This window comes from Amphibalanus amphitrite, unplaced genomic scaffold (genome assembly GCF_019059575.1).
Source record: "Amphibalanus amphitrite isolate SeventyFive unplaced genomic scaffold, NRLGWU_Aamphi_draft 000108F_arrow, whole genome shotgun sequence".
NCBI classification, from domain to species: domain Eukaryota; kingdom Metazoa; phylum Arthropoda; class Thecostraca; order Balanomorpha; family Balanidae; genus Amphibalanus; species Amphibalanus amphitrite.
In genome coordinates this window covers 848,680-868,239 of record NW_024881603.1, presented here as the reverse complement: position 1 = coordinate 868,239, position 19,560 = coordinate 848,680, and the positions used below count along the sequence as shown (strand labels likewise).

General features: G+C 49.1%; 2 protein-coding genes across 4 annotated transcripts in view; one reads left to right on the top strand and one right to left on the bottom strand.

Moving 5' to 3' along the window:
- Nucleotides 1-19,560, top strand: part of LOC122380859 (TAF5-like RNA polymerase II p300/CBP-associated factor-associated factor 65 kDa subunit 5L) — a 78,297-nt gene that overhangs the window by 47,220 nt on the left and 11,517 nt on the right. For both annotated transcript variants that reach the window (XM_043364378.1, XM_043364379.1), the window contains exons 9-11: nucleotides 15,006-15,168; nucleotides 15,815-15,983; nucleotides 16,245-16,413. In XM_043364378.1, the coding sequence (XP_043220313.1) occupies nucleotides 15,006-15,168; nucleotides 15,815-15,983; nucleotides 16,245-16,413 (501 nt within the window). The remainder of the gene's footprint in view (nucleotides 1-15,005; nucleotides 15,169-15,814; nucleotides 15,984-16,244; nucleotides 16,414-19,560) is intronic.
- LOC122380858 lies at nucleotides 6,883-14,154 on the bottom strand. 2 transcript variants are annotated; one of them, XR_006256410.1, is made up of 3 exons: nucleotides 13,857-14,154; nucleotides 7,114-13,693; nucleotides 6,883-6,950 (listed from the first exon to the last, which is right to left on the bottom strand). XR_006256410.1 is itself a non-coding variant. In XM_043364376.1 (2 exons), exon 2 carries the CDS (start codon nucleotides 13,242-13,244, stop codon nucleotides 7,554-7,556), a length of 5,691 nt encoding a protein of 1,896 aa, XP_043220311.1. In that variant the 5' UTR covers nucleotides 13,245-13,693; nucleotides 13,857-14,154; the 3' UTR covers nucleotides 6,959-7,553. The 2 variants fall into 2 exon arrangements, 1 of the variants encoding a protein (XP_043220311.1); XM_043364376.1 differs by lacking the exon at nucleotides 6,883-6,950 and having other exon boundaries at nucleotides 6,959-13,693.

Genomic DNA, 19,560 nt, shown 5'->3' with positions numbered 1-19,560 from the left:
AAGGCTTATGACTCGTCTCCCATGACTCGCGTGTTATTTTTGTGATTTGTTTGGTACCTTCGTTTGATTTGTGTGAGAATGTGATTTTAAAGGTAGGATAGGTTGTGCTGATATATGTATTATGGGTAATATGCTTATCCAGTACCCATAATTTTCTGATAGCATTTAGGTACTACTCACTAGCTTGGTATATGTGTCATTTCTCAGAACAGTGTACATGTAAATTAATCAAGCTGAGCTTTTCAGGTTTATCTCACCTGACTACGTTATTAACTTGAACTGCTGTTGCCTGTCAGTTATTTTTTTTAAAACATTCACTACTTTGTAGGCACTGCATGCTAATATGGATATGAAATCGAGCTTTTCAGGTTTATCTCACCTGATTACGTTAAGTTTGCATATCCATTGGGGCATTGCCCATTTCCAGCTCCTGCATGCTGTGTAGTCCTTCATTCATATCATACGTGTTGAACCAGATGTTAAAAGAGTGACAAAATTTTCAACATTTGTATTATAAAATACAGGATTAATTGTTAATGCACACACTGTGTGATCACAATTCACAGATCACCTGTTCATAACACATCACAGTTGATGGGCTTCAGGCTGCCGATCAAATACCAGTTATATCTATCAATCTAATACCAGTGAAAGTTTTGCCAACAGCTGTCAGCTGGTGAACCAAGAGTAGCAGGCGGTGCTGGTTCTTGGGAGTAGGTCAGTAGTTTGTACTGCATTCTATACAGGAGTCCAGGTCTTCATTCAGTAGCCATGGAGACTGGAGAGATGACTTAATCTGCTGAAGAAGAAAAATCAGTCAAAATGGGTAGGCAGTTGGGTTTTTATTAAGTGACCCATTGTGAAATGCTCCATCAAGCCTGATAATGCTGACATAGATGGGTAGAGGTACTTTGTTGCACAGAAATCATCTGTTTAGGGAACGTTTGCTCACAGAACAAAAATTGTTTTTCTTTAGTCAAGACTTTTCGCAGAACAAATCTTCCGAGTTCAAGAAAACTTAGAAACGGGCCACTTTTCTGACACTGAGGTGGACCGAGGAGTCCAGCATTATGACCAGAGGAGTCCAGCAGTGGGAAGTCCATACCTACCTCTATTTTGAGAAGTGCAGGCCCACGACATTTCCAACCCCCACGTCAGCGACGCTGCTGGATTTAAAATGATCGATCTGGAGCGTCAAGAAACGACTGGCCCTATGCCGGCCTGTATCTGTAAAACTATTAGAGGTCGCGAGGATTCGATCCCACACACTTAGGCGTTAGTGTCTTCTGAAACCAACGCTCTCGTCCTACGCCAAGCGACCTGATGATTCTCCCGATGTGGAGCTTGATATTTTTAACTGGGACCATGCAAGTAGGTACTCAAAGCTGTTGCCACAGAGCAAAATTAATCGTGTTTTGTTAATTATTGCTTTAATATTCATTGTGATCAGAGAGCTTTTTTATTCCAAAGAAAAGTTAGGAAGAAAACCTAAAGAAAACCTTGCGGCGCGAGTTATTGGCGAAAAACAGGAGGGGTGGGCGGAATCCGCCCCCCCTTCCACTGCGCGTGTTAACCCTCGCCGGACCTATTGGTTTTCTACATACGCGCCGGCCGAGGGGGGGGGGGGCGGGTACGACCCCCCCCTCGCCGTTTCGCCCCTGGTGGAGCTAGCGCGTCGCGGAAAAAACGAGCGTGTGCGCCGTTACGAGACGCAGAGATTGGTACCCGATTTTAAGGTCCTAGGTCAACCGGTGACCTCTGAGGTCAGGTCAAGTGCCCCAGGGTACGGTTCAGTTTTTGGTGAATAACTTCGCAAAAAACGGCCGCAGAGCCGCGATTTTGGCAGCATCGTGTTCGCCTCGCTCAGGCGCGTCGAATGATATACTTTTTGTCCGGGTCAGGTCAACTTGGGGTGTTGACCTCAGGTCAAGGTCAGGTCAGCACCCCCAGGTCACGAAGTTGGTCGAAAGAGGTCATGTCGCATATCATTCGATTCGGCAGGTCTTCCTGAGTCCATTGGTGGCTTTCTCGACTCGCTAGCTCAATTTGATCAAGAGTTATTGACGAAAAACTAATATGACCTTGATGACGTCATAAATGACGTCACGCAAGGTCAACATTGCAAAAGTGACGCATCTAACCTTGCAAGGAGTGCATCAAATCACGATTCTGTGTGCTTGAGATAGTTGGAGATCGTTCCCGGCGCCAGAATAGCAGTTTGAATTTTTCCCCATTGACTTATAATGGTGAGGTCACGAAAATGACCTGACCTTATATGACCTTTAGGAAAAATCCGAGATATACAAGTTGTGAGACTCATAATGGATACTAGATCCTGCAAGTTTCATTTCCCTGTGACATCTCCTCTGGCAGTGAGGGCGTTGCGAAGTTGCGACATCTGAAGACCGTGCAGAGGTTCACTTATGACGTCATAGGTCAGTGACCTGACCTGACCCAAAAATGCGGTTGGTGTCAAAAGATGCGGCTTGGATCAAAGGTCAGGTATGCCAAGTTTCAGCTCTCTATCGCCAGCGTGTTCGGAGCTATCGCGAAAAAACCCTATGGGGGGGGGCGGCACCCGCCCCCCCCCCCCCCTCGGCCGGCGAGGGTTAAAATGTGAGGATGAGAGAGAAGGAGTGGGAAATTATAATTAAATTCGAACGTGTTTTTAATGTCCAAATACATAATGCAGTTTCGTCCGTAATGGCACAATAAAACAAAGACTACACTCATTCGTTTACATGTAATTGTACATCAACCGGGCCTGCCTATTGACTAGGGCCGGTCTCCGGCTGGTTTTGTTAGGTCTAGTTTCAGGCAGAACATGAACGGCGTTGATGTACTTGGGAGTTTTTACAGCGTTAACTAAACAATGCTTTATGCTACAGCCGAGTCTGCAACTCAACCTGGTCGTTACTCAGCATTGTCGTTATCACAGAGCTTCAAATCGATCAGCTACAGGCTGAACACGTACAGGTCACCGCTAAAGTAATGTGGGGTTCTACTGTGATCGAACAAAACATAGCGCCATTCCTTGACGGTAAGATATATCGTCAAAAGCGAGGATCGCACAGCTTCGTATTTCAGATTGACAACTTTCTCTAATGTGTCACCATTCTACCTGCCACAGCATGCTCGTTATCATCGAAAAACTGAAATATCGAGCCCCTTGGAGCACCCCGGAGTCATGTTTCTGTGACCGCCACTGAACACAGAGTTGTAAACCTACGCGCGTGCGTACTACGCAATAGTAAGGAGTCATTGCTGGACCCTCCAGTAGAGAGTAACCCTGCCATTGATGATCCGGACACCAGCATCGGCCGATAGGAGCTGCTCTCTGACAGGCGAGAAGCGGGAGGGTCTGAGGTGGGGAGGGGTTGACCGCGGGGCTACCGGCCGGTGCAGTGGGAGGGGTGGGTGGAGGTAGGGTGACAGGGACACCAGCCTCAGGGCAACAGTGAGCTTTGACCCGAGGCGTGCGAGAGCGATGCCCGATGCCATTTTGTGAAGCAGCCAGCGTGTCACGGATTCACGTGGGAGCTTTTACTGAAATAACTATCAAGGCTACAGTTTTGAAGATAGAAAAAACAGCATTTGAGAGAAGATGTTCGTAATGAGCAGTTGTAACTTACTACAATAACAGATTTACCATTTATTTTATTTAAATATTTGAATGAATTGATGTTTTGCATAACAATAGCCGATCAGAATACGTTAAATTTTAACCACCTGTATAGTCTAATTCTGTAAAATATTTGTGCATTGGCTTCGGTTGTCCGCCGAACTTTTTTGTTCATTGAGGGCCTTATCGACATGACCTGTATTACAAGATTTACGCTGTAGCAAAATCCTACGCTAGCTGTATGAGTAGAAATGCTGTATGACAAAGGCACGGGCGCCCGACAACTGGGTCGAGGCAGGTGAAGGCCGGCCAGAGGTCATGCTCGTATCAATCACCCTTGACCCCGTCCACCGCCCCCCGCGGATACGCAACAGTGCGCTCATTGGCTCATTGGTTTTTCTCAGTGAGCCCCAATCACAGTCAGTTCAGTGTGCGTGCTGCGTGTGAGATGAGAGATCACAGCGAAGCACGATACCGCCATAACCCTATACTTGGAAGAGACCTTCTGGACGGCGTTGCCAGTTAATGGGGTGGGGGAGAAATTCGACATACAAATAAGTTTCTAAAATAAAATGGTCAGTGGATGAATAGCATAACATTTCTTTCAACGTTCACTCGTTTTCATAAAAAAGACGAAGAGAAGAAATAACGTTGAAGCATATGACTATTAAGCGAGCCAATACTTTTTTAAATTTATATTTATGGAAGGGCGCAATGTATAAATGCAGTCACACTTGTATTTTTTTAGCGATTGCAATTTGAATTGCTGATCATTCCGTACACGGTCTGAAGCTATCGGGATAAATAATTGAAATGCCTGGGTGAATTGCGCCACCCATGTGCCGATGAGTTTGAATTTTTCCGCTTTGCGATAAAAAAAAAAAAAACAACTGTTTTGCATGTAGGACGGCTTCCGTTGACCAAACGTTTATTGTCATCTCAAAGGGCGGCGACCACCTCCCCGTCCCTCCTCGACCCCTCCCCTTTATTTACACGACGGAGTCCCGTCCCTCACCGCCGACTGGTCACGTGATTGGCCTCGCCCGAGGCCCAGCCGACTGACCCGGAGCGCGGTAGGCGTCATGCCATGCTGCTTTAATCACTCACCACATCGCGGCTACTGTTCAGAGAGCCGTGACACCAGAAACGTCGTGGCGGAGCGGTTAAGCGTTAGGCTATGGATCGCGGGTTCGGTCCGCGCCGGGGTTGTCCGTTTTCCACAGACTGGTTCTGGCCGGCTCAGGCGAGATGGTATATCTTTTGAGGTTATGACCTCACGAGCACTATGAATACAATCGACATTCGTTGACTCTTGTTCGGTCATAAGATATTAGCTGATTATATGTTTGTGTATGGAAATATGTTTTCTAATTCGCAAAAAGTAGCCGACTCACTTTATCATCATATAACTCACTTGACGTCATTGCACTGGCAAGTGAGTTGCTAGAAATGTGACCTCGTCAGAACCATTTTGCAGGTTTTTGAAAGGACAGACAAGTCCATTGGCTGCGGTGACTATGCAGCCCAAGCCTGCCCTGATCATGTAAACGGCATTGTGACTAGTTCAGCCACGAACACATTCCGCATTTTCCTAGAAAGAACTATCGGCACGCTCGGTGCCACAGAGGGTATGCCAACCTAACAGACCCGCGCTGCCCAGCGCTCCGCTAGCCCGGAGGCGGTTGGCGAGGCTGACCCCACTGACCTCGCTCCGCGACCAGACTCTCGGTCACTCACGCCACAACCGAGAGGCGCCAGCCTCGACGCAGGGGCATCTGGCGCCATTCATGCTGCCTCCGAACACGATGATTGGTTTGCTGCTGAGTCACGTGGTTGGGGCATCAGTGGCGTAATCAGGAATTTAGTTACCAATCTCACCAACAGATGGCTCTGACCGACGATTTTTAAATACGGAGTGATCTAAAGGTAGGTGACATAATACGACCTTACAGCTGCAATGATGATGGCACATGTAGGCTACATTCCAAGTTTCATGATAATCTGACAAATGGTTCCCAAGATACAGATGCAAACTCTAACCACTACGGATACCCTACATTACTTCAGCGGTGACCTGTACCTATAGGGTAAGGTGCCTAATTAGCGACCCCCTTAATTTGAACCGCCATTGCTCACGCTCTGTGGGTGCCACTGTATTACTGGCTTGATTTTCGGAGAGATCGTTCATTTTACTATTAAAATATAGTCATTTTCTGCCCCAATATTCACTAACTTATTTGTAGTGAGCATTTTGGCAACCCATTGCAATTTGCAAAAAACGCTAATAGGGAACTCTTCCCGATTAGCGACCGGGGAGGGTCGCTAATAAGTCTATGGGTTTCCCCATATTAAAAATGGCAAAAAATGCGACGCCTGGAAAGATGAAATATAATCTCAAAAAGGTAACCTATACGCAAAGCACTCAATCACTCGAACAGGGACGTTTATCCAACACATTTACGTAAGTAAAAACTAATCACGTGATGCACCGAAGGCGAAAAGAAGGCGGAAACCCAAATTTTGCGTGCTATCTCGTATGATATTCGAGGTCCGTGCTGAATTCGGCACCTCTGCAGTCGGTGATGACATTTGGCATCCCCTGCCACACACTGCAAGCTTCAGCAACACCTCATTTTCATTTCTCTCTTTTCCCCTTTCTTTCCCTTCTTGAGCTATTTGCGACCATGTCAGGCGCAAATAGGAAATATGAGTTGCGACTCATTTTTAGCCGCCATGCTGTGCACAGTTGAGCGATTCACTATGGGAAAACGGCAATCAATTGAAAAAGGAATGTCGATTCAGAATAAAAAAGGAGCATCATCCTAATGTGCATCGCTTTTCATCTGAGAGGGCCCAAACACACACGTTTTGGATAAGAAACTCGTCATTTTTATTTTAACTCACCTGAAACGTCCCACCAGAAACATCGACGACCGGAAAATAATTTAATTTGATAACCAAAGTATGGCTGACCCTTTGACGATGTTTTTACCCCGTTTTCTCCTGCCAGTTTTTCTGTAGGGAGGTAGGTCGCAAATCGGAAAGGGTCGCTAATTAGGCACCTTACCCTAGGGTATAGGAAGACGTCCAAATATTGTGAAACTTGGTAGGTAGGTAGGTAGGTAGGTACCACATAACTTGAAATTACTTGACGTAATGACATGATGAGGAAAGTGAAAATGATACCTAGGTATTGATGGAAATTTATGGACTTAGGTACGCTACAAGAAGATTGAATTGGTCAACCAATTCAAATTCAATCTACTTGTAGCGGCCCCACGTCCTCTTGACTAACGCGATGAACGTACTACATGTATTTCAACGGTTTCTGTCGGACAAACAAAATCATGACAATACAAAAGACGACAAACAAATAAAACTTAAATTCAGACGCAATTTCGAGCAAACACAAGCTTACACATACACATAAGCCATCAGGTCACCTAATGTAACAGAAATAACAACATAAAATAACGCAAACAACTACTCACCAAGAATATCATACAGACGCGGGTCGCTTTGTCTCAAATCGCTTCTTCGTATCGTTTTCGTTGTTCGTTTCGGTCACAGGTGTTTGTTTTGACGTCGTAGCACGTTTTACAGAGACAAATAACGTAAATAAACTTAACCAAGCATTTACGTAGCATACAATTTTCCAAATAAATAACTTAAGTCCTTACCGATCCATTCTAAGGGTCTACAAATTTAATCCACCACAAACCAAATAAAATTAGTGAAGAGCAAAATCGCGAGCTCGGCAGCATGTGCCGGTTATCGACAAAGATCCTCGCCGATAACACCCTCCCCTTTGTATCGTCGCAGCGATACAACATGCCCATGTGTACAACCGTATATCTAAATTGTCAATCCGCATCTGACAATTTCTGACAATGTAACTAGACATCATGGGCAATGTGTCTGCGGATCAGTCCTACGATGTTTCGTCTTCTGATAGTAGTTTCACCAACTTTTGGATAGGTCTCGTCAACTGTGTCCCGCGACAGAGAATCGTAACCGATCTTACCAGACCGTCTAGACTCGTTTTTACCGTCTGCACTCTTCCTATGGGCCACTGCCCTCTTGGTACTGCTGTGTCAACTAGGAGTACAACGTCTCCCTCTTTCAGATTCCCTCTACTTCGAGTCCATGCTCTCGGACGGCTCTGCAACAGTGGCAGGTATTCGGTTCGCCACCTCTTCCAGAAAAGTTCTGTCATATATCTGGCCTGTTTCCATCTTCTTATGCTGATATTATCAGTTTCTTGCCAAATTCCAGCTTGCAGATCTCCCCCTGGTGCAAGCAACAGTAAATGGTTGGGAGTGAGCGGTTCAGCATCCGTGGGGTCCATCGTTAAAGGAGTCAATGGACGGCTGTTGATAATACTTTCCGCTTCGCATAAGAAAGTTCTTAGCGTCTCGTCCGTAAGCAACTGCGATGAGAGCAAGGATTCGAGGACTCTTCTCGTGGACCTTATCATTCTCTCCCACACCCCTCCGTGATGTGAGGCACCTGGAGTGTTGAAAATCCACTCGATTCCTCGTTTTGCTAGTGTGTTATAGATTGCGTCTGAAGAGTGCAGTTTTCTCCATTCCCTTTTCAATTCGTTATTTGTTCCGACAAAATTTGTGCCGTTGTCGGACCGAATCACCTGCACATTGCCTCTACGGGAAATGAATCTTTTTAAGGCACAAATAAATGAATCTGTCGAGAGATTGTCAGCCATCTCAAGATGGACGGCGCGAATTGCTAAACAAGTAAAAATGATGCCATATCTTTTTTCTTGTCCTCTTCCACGTTTGACGAAGAATGGTCCAAAACAATCGACACCAGTACTTGTAAATGGAGGTTGCAACGCCTGAACCCTATCGATAGGCAAATCGGCCATTTTCTGATTCTCTGGCTGACTAAATCTTCTTCGACAGTGAAGACAGTTACTCAAAACCTTTCTCACAGCTTTATTTCCATGTATAATCCAAAACTTTTGTCTCACTGTGGTAAGAACGTGGGACAGTCCTTGATGCCCCAATTGCTCATGTACATCCTGAATGACCATGGTGGCATATCGAGAACTTGCGGGGAGGATGATAGGATGTTTCGCCGTTTCTGGTAGCAAGGCACGTTCGAGTCGCCCACCAACCACGACGAAGCCATCTTGTAATATTGGATTAAGTTTCTGCAAGGAACTAGATAGTTGAACAGGTCTGCCAGCTGCCAAATGTTTCCTTTCCGATGCATAGCTTGCCATTTGTTCATGAATCACTATCTCTCGCTCCCCAGCTTCCATCTCCTCGATGCTCAAATTTCTTCTCGTAGCTCTAGGCGCTTCCTTACATAATAGTCTGTGACGAACTCTCAATAGCCAAGCTATTGCTCTAACCACTTTCCATCTGCTGCTGTAATAACTAAGAAGTGTTTCTACGGGATGTACGTCCAGCACGGTAATGACGTTTGTGCAGTTCGCTCTCAGATCAGTATTCGGAAGCTGTTCCTTTTTGCGCTCTCTTTTCACTTCAATGTCTTCTGTTATGTCCCCCAAATTATTGGGCGTCAAAGGCCATTCGTGGCTTTCTTTCCACAGAAATTCGGGGCCGGAGAACCACTCCTGGTTCTTACTGATGTCTTTCCCACTTGCTCCACGTGAAGCAATGTCTGCAGGATTCAGGGAACTTTGAACATACTTCCACTGGTTCGGCGAAGAGCCTTCCCTTATGACTGCTAGTCGGTTTGCAACAAACGTGTGAAAACGTGTCTTCTCGTTTCGAATATAACGCAAAACTGTGGTACTATCGGTCCAAAACCATGACTCAATTTTGGTTTGGAACGCGCTTTGAATCATAGCGTTCACTTTCACAGCCAAAGTTGCTGCGGCTAGCTCTATCCTTGGGATAGTCGTCCCTTTCAACGGTGCCAATCGTGACCGCCCGAATACAAAACCACAGTGAATATCACCTGCTTCGTTGACAACTCTGAAATAAGAGACAGTTCCGTAGGCGCGTTCACTACCGTCAGAAAAATGATGGAGCTGGCAAAATGCGTTCCTGAAAGACCGTGGCCTCAGACACCTAGGAACGGAAATGTTGTTCAAGACCAGAAGATCGTTTAGCCATTGTTCCCACTGCTTCTGATATGGCTTTGGAATGCATTCATCCCAGCCGACTTTGATTCTGCACAGGTCTCGCAATAGATGTCTTGCGATTAAAACGTAAGGGGAAATCAAACCAAACGGATCATACACTGAGCCTACGATTGCGAGAATACCGCGTTTGGACATGGGCCTTTCTTTTATGGCCGCCGAAAAACTAAAACTGTCAGTGTCTAGAGACCATTTTACTCCAAGAGCCTTCCGTGCAAGACCCCTTTCCTGATCAAATTCAATGCAACAATTGCTCTTGTCATTGTCCAAATGAGGAGAGAGCGCGCTGCAATTACTGACAAACTTTGTTAAGTTGAAGCCTCCTCGTGAGCATAATTCTATCAGCTCTTGACCGATCCTGATTCCATCGTCACCTGTTTCAACCGACTTAAGGCAGTCGTCAACGTAAAAGTTGTATAGAATGGTCTCCACAGTATCTGCGCTGAAGTGTGATCCGTGGTCAGTGGCGGCCCTTCGCAAGGCGTAATTGGCGCACGCCGGTGATGATGTGGCTCCGAAAGGATGTACAGTAAATCTGTATTCAGCTGGCTGATCAGTCAAGTCGCCACCAGTCCACCAGAGAAACCGTAAAAAGTCTCTGTCGCGATCGGGTACTCGTACTTGATGGAACATGGCTTCTATGTCCGCCGTAAAGCATACAGGAGCCCATCGAAACCGTAATAGTACGTCGATAAGGGAATTGGTTAAGTCGGGTCCCTGTAGCAATGCGTCGTTCAAGGACGTGCCTTTGTAGCTAGCTGCCGCGTCGAAAACGATACGAACTTTATGTGGTTTTTGCGGATGATACACCCCATGGTGTGGGAGATACCATTTCTTCCCACCTTTAGTCATTGAATCGAGCTCGGGTGCCCTTTCTATGTAACCCTTGGAGAGCATATCTGTCATAGTCGCCGTGTAGTGCTCTCTTAATCGGTTATCTTTCATAAGTTTCCTTTTGAGTCCCTCAAGTCTTCTTATTGCCAACTCCAGATTATTTGGGAGCTCGGGATTCGCCTGGCAGAATGGCAAGGCTATCTCGTAATGACCATCAGCACTCACTCTACAACTTTCTTGAACCATTGCCATCCATCTTCGATCTTCATGTGACATCCCCTTTGCGACGGAAAAATTTTTCTCTGGAAATTCTTGTTCATACATATTTTGTAAGGTCTCATCGAGCCCGTGATGGAACGCCGCGGCGCGTGTTCCATTCGCGTGTATTACGTTCGCTCTGAGGTCTCTGACAGGTCCGTTGATGACCCACCCCAGCTTGGTTCGTATGGCGTAAGGACCGTTCATTTGACTATGACGCACCTCCCACGGTTCCATAGCCTGCGGGACGTTGTTCCCAATCATTAACTCTATTCCAGCATTGATGCGGGGCATATCAATATCACTGAGGTACGGAAACTTACTGATGTCATGATATGTTGGAATATCGTCCTCCGATACAGGTATGTAACTAAGGGTGAAGATTGACGGAAGTGGAATATGCTCGTTCTCATCCAGGTCACTTAACATAAGTCCGTCGATCCTCTTGCTCAGCAATGTTTTCTTATGTGAATGAACAGTTGTGAGCTTCAATGTGATGGGCTTTGTGTCGGAAACGTGTAGTCTTTTGCAGAGTGATTCAGTACAGAATGAAGCCGAGCTGCCATTGTCTAGGAATGCATAAGTTTCCACACAGTGTCCAGTCCTGGTCCTTACTTTAACCGGTACAATCGCCATTCCACACGATGCTAAAGACGCCTCATTGTTAATATCAACTCTAGCGTTTTTTATGGCTTCATACGTCGTCGTTCTTCGTGTGCTCTGTACCTCGCCTGGGGGCGAATGTAAGGCGGTAGCATGCTTCCCTTTACATTCGCGACATACACTACGATTTGTACAGCTTTTTGCTACGTGACCTTGGACCAGGCATCCGAAGCAAAGCGAATTGTTTCGGATAAACTCCCTTTTCACCTCCATTGGATTTTGGACGAAATGGGCGCATTCATCGAGAGGATGCATCGCTTTACACCACAGGCAAGGCACTGGCTGACCGCCGTGGTTAGCTGGACCAATATGAGCAGCAAGGCTGTAACGGTTCGCTGGTCCACTTCTTTGCCCTTCCGGCTTGCCTCTGGTGGCGGGGAACAGGTGGCGACCGAACAAAGGGTTTGTCGCAATCCTGGCTTCTCTTTCCACAAAATCTACTAAATCTTTAAAGGTGACTATTCTGTTCTTGTGTTCACGAACATCTTCAGCAAGCCGACGCCAACGGTCCTGAATGGTCGGCGGAAATTTTTCCAAAATTTTACGTATTGTTTTAGGGTGATCCAATTCCGAGGTTTCTGTAACCATGCCCGCCATGGAATTGTAGCAGGTGCGAAGAGCGATAGAAAAGTCATCCATGGCGTCTATTTCGTCCACCTTGATTGCTGGCCAGTTCAAGATTCTATCGACTGATCGTGCTGCAATTTTATACTGATTTCCATATCTTGCCTCGAGCAAACGTCTGGCTTCTTTGTATCCCTTGTCTTCAGGCATATGGAGACAGCCTCTAACAACCTCTCGAGGCTGGCCTGTTGTATATTGCTCCAAATAGTATAGTTTCTCGTCATCGCTTTGAACTTTATTGCAGATGAGGTGCTCGAAAGCGCGTATAAAAGATCGATAATATGCCACTTCCCCATCAAACTTTTCTATTTCCACTCGCGGAATGGTGCTTCTTTCAGTTAATCCCAACATTTGCGTGAATAGGTCAGGGGGTACAGTGGTTAGGTCATATGCCTGGGCTGTTGCTTCACTGCAAAAACTTGTCTGCTTGTGTGCTGGTGATTCAGTTTTAGTAGCAGTCAGACAATACCTGCCCTCAACATCAGTGTTCTGCCCCCTCGAGACCATGCCCTCGACACCTACACAATCTTCACTCATACTAGCTGCCGTAGCTTTATTCTCTCTGAAAAGTGTAGGACGAATTTCCCTTTGCGCCTCCTGCTTAGTAATTGATGGATTGACAGCTGTACTATTTTCGAGGTGAACCTGGAATTTTTCAAATTCTTTCTCTCGCGCTGCAGAATCCAATATTTGCATCTGCAGGTCGAGTTTCTCTTGTTGTAATTCTAGTTCGAGCTCCCGCTGTCTAGCTAACCTTGTTTCCTCTGTTAATCTCTGCTTCTCAGCAAGAAGCATCATTCTGGCTTCTAAACCCGCTCTTTTCGCAGCCTCGTTGGCTTGCTTGATAAACAGTGATTCCGATATGCAAGAGCCAGATTGCGCAGAGTGAACAGAGCTAGATAAAGATTCGGTAGATCGGTCCGCTTTTCTTATAGAGTTCGTGGAATACTGTAGTGAATTTGTCGATCTCGGCTTAGTGGAATCGTCGTCGGTGTCTGCCTCGGCCATAGCTGTCCGTAACCGGTGCAGAAGCGTCTTTTTGGTACCCCTTTGACTCAAACCTCTCTGACGCAACTGCTCACGCAATTCCGAAACTCTCAAATTGTCCATGATGCTTAGTCACAGTTCAGTTACACGAGACAGAGTGGGGTCGCTCCGTGGTGAACGCACCAAGCTTCACCTGCTAAATTTACCTGAATATATAAGCTCAAAACAGACGTTTCGCGATGAAAAACATTAGAACATAGATGTCTTGCTTTGCTCACTTAATCCAAGTACAAGTAACAACATAGCACGGGCATAATCACGTTTACTGCTAGTCTCTCAGACGATCTTAGTTCATGTGTCCGGATTTTCTGAGGTCACAATGTCGAAGTTTGAACTGCAGCTGCAGCAGCTCGTCACTTACTGTGGGTAGACGTCTGTCCAAACCGGCCGCGTGACGGTAGAGAGGATTTATCCTGATATGCTGCAGTCGGGGACAGATATTCTTGAAACTGTAGCGGCCCCACGTCCTCTTGACTAACGCGATGAACGTACTACATGTATTTCAACGGTTTCTGTCGGACAAACAAAATCATGACAATACAAAAGACGACAAACAAATAAAACTTAAATTCAGACGCAATTTCGAGCAAACACAAGCTTACACATACACATAAGCCATCAGGTCACCTAATGTAACAGAAATAACAACATAAAATAACGCAAACAACTACTCACCAAGAATATCATACAGACGCGGGTCGCTTTGTCTCAAATCGCTTCTTCGTATCGTTTTCGTTGTTCGTTTCGGTCACAGGTGTTTGTTTTGACGTCGTAGCACGTTTTACAGAGACAAATAACGTAAATAAACTTAACCAAAACGTAGCATACAATTTTCCAAATAAATAACTTAAGTCCTTACCGATCCATTCTAAGGGTCTACAAATTTAATCCACCACAAACCAAATAAAATTAGTGAAGAGCAAAATCGCGAGCTCGGCAGCATGTGCCGGTTATCGACAAAGATCCTCGCCGATAACACTACTTGTGGAGTAAGTCTATAGATTTTCATCAATAGTTACCACTTACCATTGAAGTTACTTGCTATCATGTTGATTTTATACATAAGAACCTCATTCATTTTATTTGTATGACATGTTTGAATGCAATTTTCTCAATAAGTGAAGAAAAATGTTGGTAGTGCTCAACAACACATTGGTAGTGCTCAGCGGAACATTGGTAGTGCTCGGGCACTCCCAGGCCTATACAAAACGACGCCCCTGGCCATAGTATCTGTAGTGGGATCTACGTTCCATGCTGGTCAGGCATTTGCCATTTTGTAAAATGGCTAGCCATTTTGAAAAAAGCCTGGTTGCGTTCAGTCATTTTTCAAACAGCCACAAAATGACTGATTTTCTAAAGTGCCTGCAACATATACACATTATTGGTGTCCAAGAACTGTTAAACAAATAATGTCCCAGTAAAATAATTATGTATTTAAAACGCATCGTATTCGTAAGCTTTGAAAGTATGCGCTTTTGCTTAATTATGTTATTCGACGTCATTTCAACAATTATTATCAGAAAAATAATGTTAGTGTGCAGTGTGCACCCAAATAGTGAATAAATGTGTTTACTTTGCCGAAAACTGTACATAGATCTCTCACACTGAACACGGATTAAGTATGTATCGGTGTGGGTAAGTTTTCGGCCTCATTTGACCGTGTTGTTGGTGAACGGCTGACTCTTGTTCCGTGCTCCGGAAGGGGCCCCAGCCCCAGTGTCTGATCAGGCTTACAGCTGACTGATGTCCCGTCCGCTCTGCCGGAGGGGTCACAGCTCACTGTTGTTCAGGGGTCGCAGCTGACTCGTCCCGTTGGCTCGGCAGGGGCCACAGTTACCCGGTGTGGAGCGTGGCCTGCCAGCCGCGCTCCTCGGTCGCCTGCAGCCACTACTTTGTCACCGGCTCCATGGACCGGACGGCGCGCCTCTGGAGCTACGACCGCACCCACCAGCTGCGCATCTTCGCCGGACACTCGCAGGACGTGGACGTAAGTCGCCTCCAGGACGTGGACGTAAGTCAGTCTCTGAACGTGGACGTAACTCAGACCGGGACGTGGACGTACCTCGGACTGCACCCCCATACTCTTGACAGTATATCATGGCATTGCGTAATATTATGACACAGTGTGAAAATATCGAATTTACCTGTTTACACCATATCAGCGATGAACGAAGGTCATGGAACAGTTGACTCCCACTGTATGAGATCAGTTTTACTGATATAGACAAATGTCGACATATCGACATATCGCTCCTTCTGTCTAGTGTTTTGCATATCGCAGCTCTACTGGTTCTAACCTGGTCTACTGGGATGTTCCGTTATTCAGGCAAGGCAATTAGTTTTTGTCTATAGGCTGAACACCAACGTACTTAAGAAATCCAGAGAATGGCTAGAAGCTGGTGTCCCGGTACAAACTAAAATAAAGCTTCGACGAAAGGACCGCGTTTGGTAACACGTATGACGAGTTTTCAACCGTCTCAGTGGAGTGATGTGTATTTTTATGTTTAAAGCGTTCTGCTAAACCCTTTTCACAATTAACTGACGACGGTAAACATGGTGTTGGACGTGCGTGTGCTCTGTTGCCGTATTAGTTTGCCGTTGGGCGCGCACTGACTGACTGCCGTCGCCGCCAGTGCGTGGCGATGCACCCGAACGGCAACTACGTGTGCTCGGCGTCTGCGGACGGCACGGTGCGTCTCTGGTCGCTGACGGACGCCGCCCAGGTGCGCGTGCTCTCCGGACACCGCGGCATCATCCACAGCATGCACTTCTCGCCGGACGGAAAACGGCTGGCCGCGGCCGGTACGTGCCACGTCATCCCACGGTCTCATACGTTACATGCTTAGAAATTGTTATATGGCGGTGAAAGAAGAAAGGATAAATACTGGAATGTAATATGTTTATTCTTGTGTATACTGTATGTTTATTTGGATATGTATAGCTGTATATGAATTCAGACACAGTCCCGGGCGGCGGTATGAGTCCCCGGGCCGCCGCGGCTCACTGCCGCTCCGGTGCACCGAGTGCCGTGTCAGCGCCGACTGAGCTGTATCGTACCGCCAGGCGAGGACCAGCAGGTGCGGGTGTACGACCTGGCGTGCGGCGCCATGCTGAGCGAGCACTCCGGCCACCTGGCGCCCGTCAGCCGCCTGCTCTGGACGGCCGACGGGCGCACACTCGTCTCCGCCGACCAGGACGGCGTCATCAACGTCTGGAATCTCGCCCACAACAGGTGAGGCACTGCAGGGGGGGGGGGGGGGACGGGCGCCCACAGACTCGTCCTCAGTTCACAGAGAGAGCACTGCGGCAGCTCCGCGCGCTGCTGCTGCCACAATCAACCAGTTTTAAGCACTTCTGGACTCCTGGTTTGTATGTAGTGACTTGCATGCTATGGCCATCATTTGTGTGTGTGTATTTTTTTTTTTATGCGACCTGGCTAGACCGTGTACAGGGTGTCTCAAAAGTTCGTTGACAGGTACCAGCCTTGCTTTTTTGTCAATAATTCTGAATCAACAAGAAATTAACAGTTGAAATTTTGCATGGGCATTCACAACATTGGTAACAACCTTCCTCAAGCAGTTTCATTGTTTTCAAGCGCATTCGACCCTTCATGAGCTCACAAAAAGGGTTCACCTTTAACCATGGATCAGGCATGAAAATGGAGGTCGCAAAATCGGGTCGGCTGAGAAACTCTCTGCTTCAGGAGTAATGGGAATGGTTAGGTCGGAAATGACACATGGCAAAGTGTCGGCGAGGATGAGTACAACATGATGATCATCTAACAAAAACGGTGGCTAAAGTTTTTGAAGGACAAAACCATGCGAGACTATCAGCATTTTGAACGACCCTTGTACGGCAGCAGACTCGTGCTTCTTCTTCTTCTTCTGCATCCCGCCGCCAGCCCGCTCAGGGGGGCGGCGGCGCAGGCGGGTCGAGCGGCGGCTCGGTCCGCCCGACACCCTCGATGAAGTCGACGACCCTCGCCGCCGGGCCGCCGAGGACGTCGACCAGGCGAGGGTCGACACCCCAGCGGCGGCGGCGGGCCGCCTCATAGGCCGGACAATCGGTCAGCAGGTGCGTCACGCTGTCGGGCTCCCCGCACGCGGGGCATTCGTCGTTGGCTGCCAGGCCAATCTTGAATAGCGTGTCGCGGGTCAGTGGTGATGTGCCGGTCCTCAGCTGGGACAGCGTCACCGACCCCCAGCGCGCCAGGGAGTCGTGGCCAGGCGTGGGGTCCGGGTGCGGGTGGGCAGCGGTTGTCCTCCGTCGCGACAGCTCCCGGACATGGCGCGTGACGGCGGCCCGCGCACTCGACAGGTCAATCGGTGCGCTGTCTTGGTCGCCCGCCGTGGCCTCGCCAGCCAGGCGGTCGGCGGTCTCGTTGCCGTCCAGCCCGGCATGGCCTGGCACCTACTGGAGCACCGTCTCGGTGCCGTTCTCGGCGAGGGTGTTCAGCAGCCTCCAGACCTCGGCGGCCAGAGCCATGGTCTGGCTAGCTGGGCCGCGGCCGAGTAGTTGTAGCCCAGACCTTGAGTCGGTGAGGAGGCGGACCGACTTGATCGATGCCAGCTCCCCGTCCTCCAGGCCGGCCACAGCCGCGAGCGCCTCGCGCATGGCGGTCAGCTCTGCTCTCAAGCTGGAGCAGACCGCCCCTGCAGGAGCGCGCACGGTTTCTTCTTTGTTGAGGTGATGAAACTGGATCAGCGCGCCTGCGCCGCCCTGTTCCATCCCGCCGCGAGCCGAGCCGTCCGACCAGATAGTAACATCCGGTTGTGGGAGCTCTGCAATGGCTCGCAGGGCAGCTTCTCTGCGGACTGCAGGCGGGTCCGACCGGCGGGTGGCCACGGGCAGGTCTACCCTGAAGGTGGTGCCGCCGCGGTGGCCCAGCCATGGCGGGTCGCAGCTGTAGAACGCCATGGGTTCCACCGGGAGCTCCTCGATTCCTGCCTCCTCGGCGAGCCACTTGCCGACCCTCCTGAGGCACGGTCGGTGAGGGAGTGCTGCAGTCTCGTCTGGTGGCTTGGGCGGCGGTCTTCCCGCGGCAGTGGCGTCGTTGCGTGTTCTTTGCCATGCCTTGTAGGCTCGGTGTTGGAGGCGCGGCTGTACCTCCTTTCGGAAGAGGGACCTGCCCGGGTCGTTCGGGGGCAGACGGATTACACGCTGGTACTCCGTGCCTGCCAGCTGTAGGGCCCGAAGCGAGAGTGTCGGGAGGCCAGCCTCGGCCAGGAGGGCGTCCTTCCGGGTCGCACGTAGGCAGCCGGTGATGACGCGGGCGCACTTGTTTTGCTCGGCTTCGAGGCGTCCTCTTACCGACGGGGCGGCGTATGTCCCGAAGACGGCGGCGCCGTAGTCGAATAGGGCCCGGATATAGCCGATGTAGGCCGCTCTGATGGTTCGGCGGTGACTTCCCCAGGTCTTTCCGGCCAGTGCCTGTAGGCATCGCCTCCGTCGGGACATCTTAGCTTTCAGGTCGTCGATGTGGTCCGCGAAGGTGAGTTGGGGGTCATACTTGATGCCCAGGAAGGTCGGGTTGCGGGAGTAGGGCAGCTCCTCTCCGCGCAGCGTCAGGTACGGCTTGACCTTCCCTCCGCTCTCTCTTGGGTCGAGAGTGAACAGGGTGGCGGTGCACTTCGTCACGCTGGGCGTGACTTTCCAGCGTCGCAGCCACGTGTCCACCGCGTCCAGGCAGGGCTGGAGGAGGGCGTCGCACTCTCTGGCAGTGGGGGCGCATGCCAGCAGTGCCACGTCGTCCGCGAACAGAGACCGCGAGACGTGCTCCGGCATTGCTGCGTCGATGTCATTAACGTAGATCAGCCATAGGAGCGGCGCCAGCACGCTGCCCTGGGGGAGGCCCTCCTGGAAGACCCTGAGGTCTGAGCGGGCAGCGCCCCAGCGGACGCGGGCGCGCCTGTCCGACAGGAAGGCCCTCAGCCACTTGATGAAACAGCCGGGGACTCCCAGCCGGGCCATCTTGCAGAGCAGGGCGGCCCTCCAGACTCGGTCGTAGGCTCTCGCGAAGTCAAGCAGGACCATGACCGCCCGGTGGGGTTTCTTCTCCTCGAACGCGTCGAATATCTGTTGGGATATTCGGCCGAGCTGGTCCATGGTGGAGCGACCTCTGCGGAAACCGGCTTGGTTGGGGTTGAGCTTCCCTCTCGTCTCGAGCCAGTGCTGCAGCCGGGCCTGGATCATCCGCTCTGCGAGCTTGCTTGTGGTGGAGAGCAGGCTGATCGGGCGATAACTGGACAGCTCTGACGGCGGCTTGCCTTTCTTGGGGATGGCTACGATTTCTGCTGTTCTCCAACTGGCCGGGACGTCCGCTGCTGTCCAGGACTTGTTGATCAGAGCCAGGAGGAGAGTCTTGCCTATTGGGCTTATC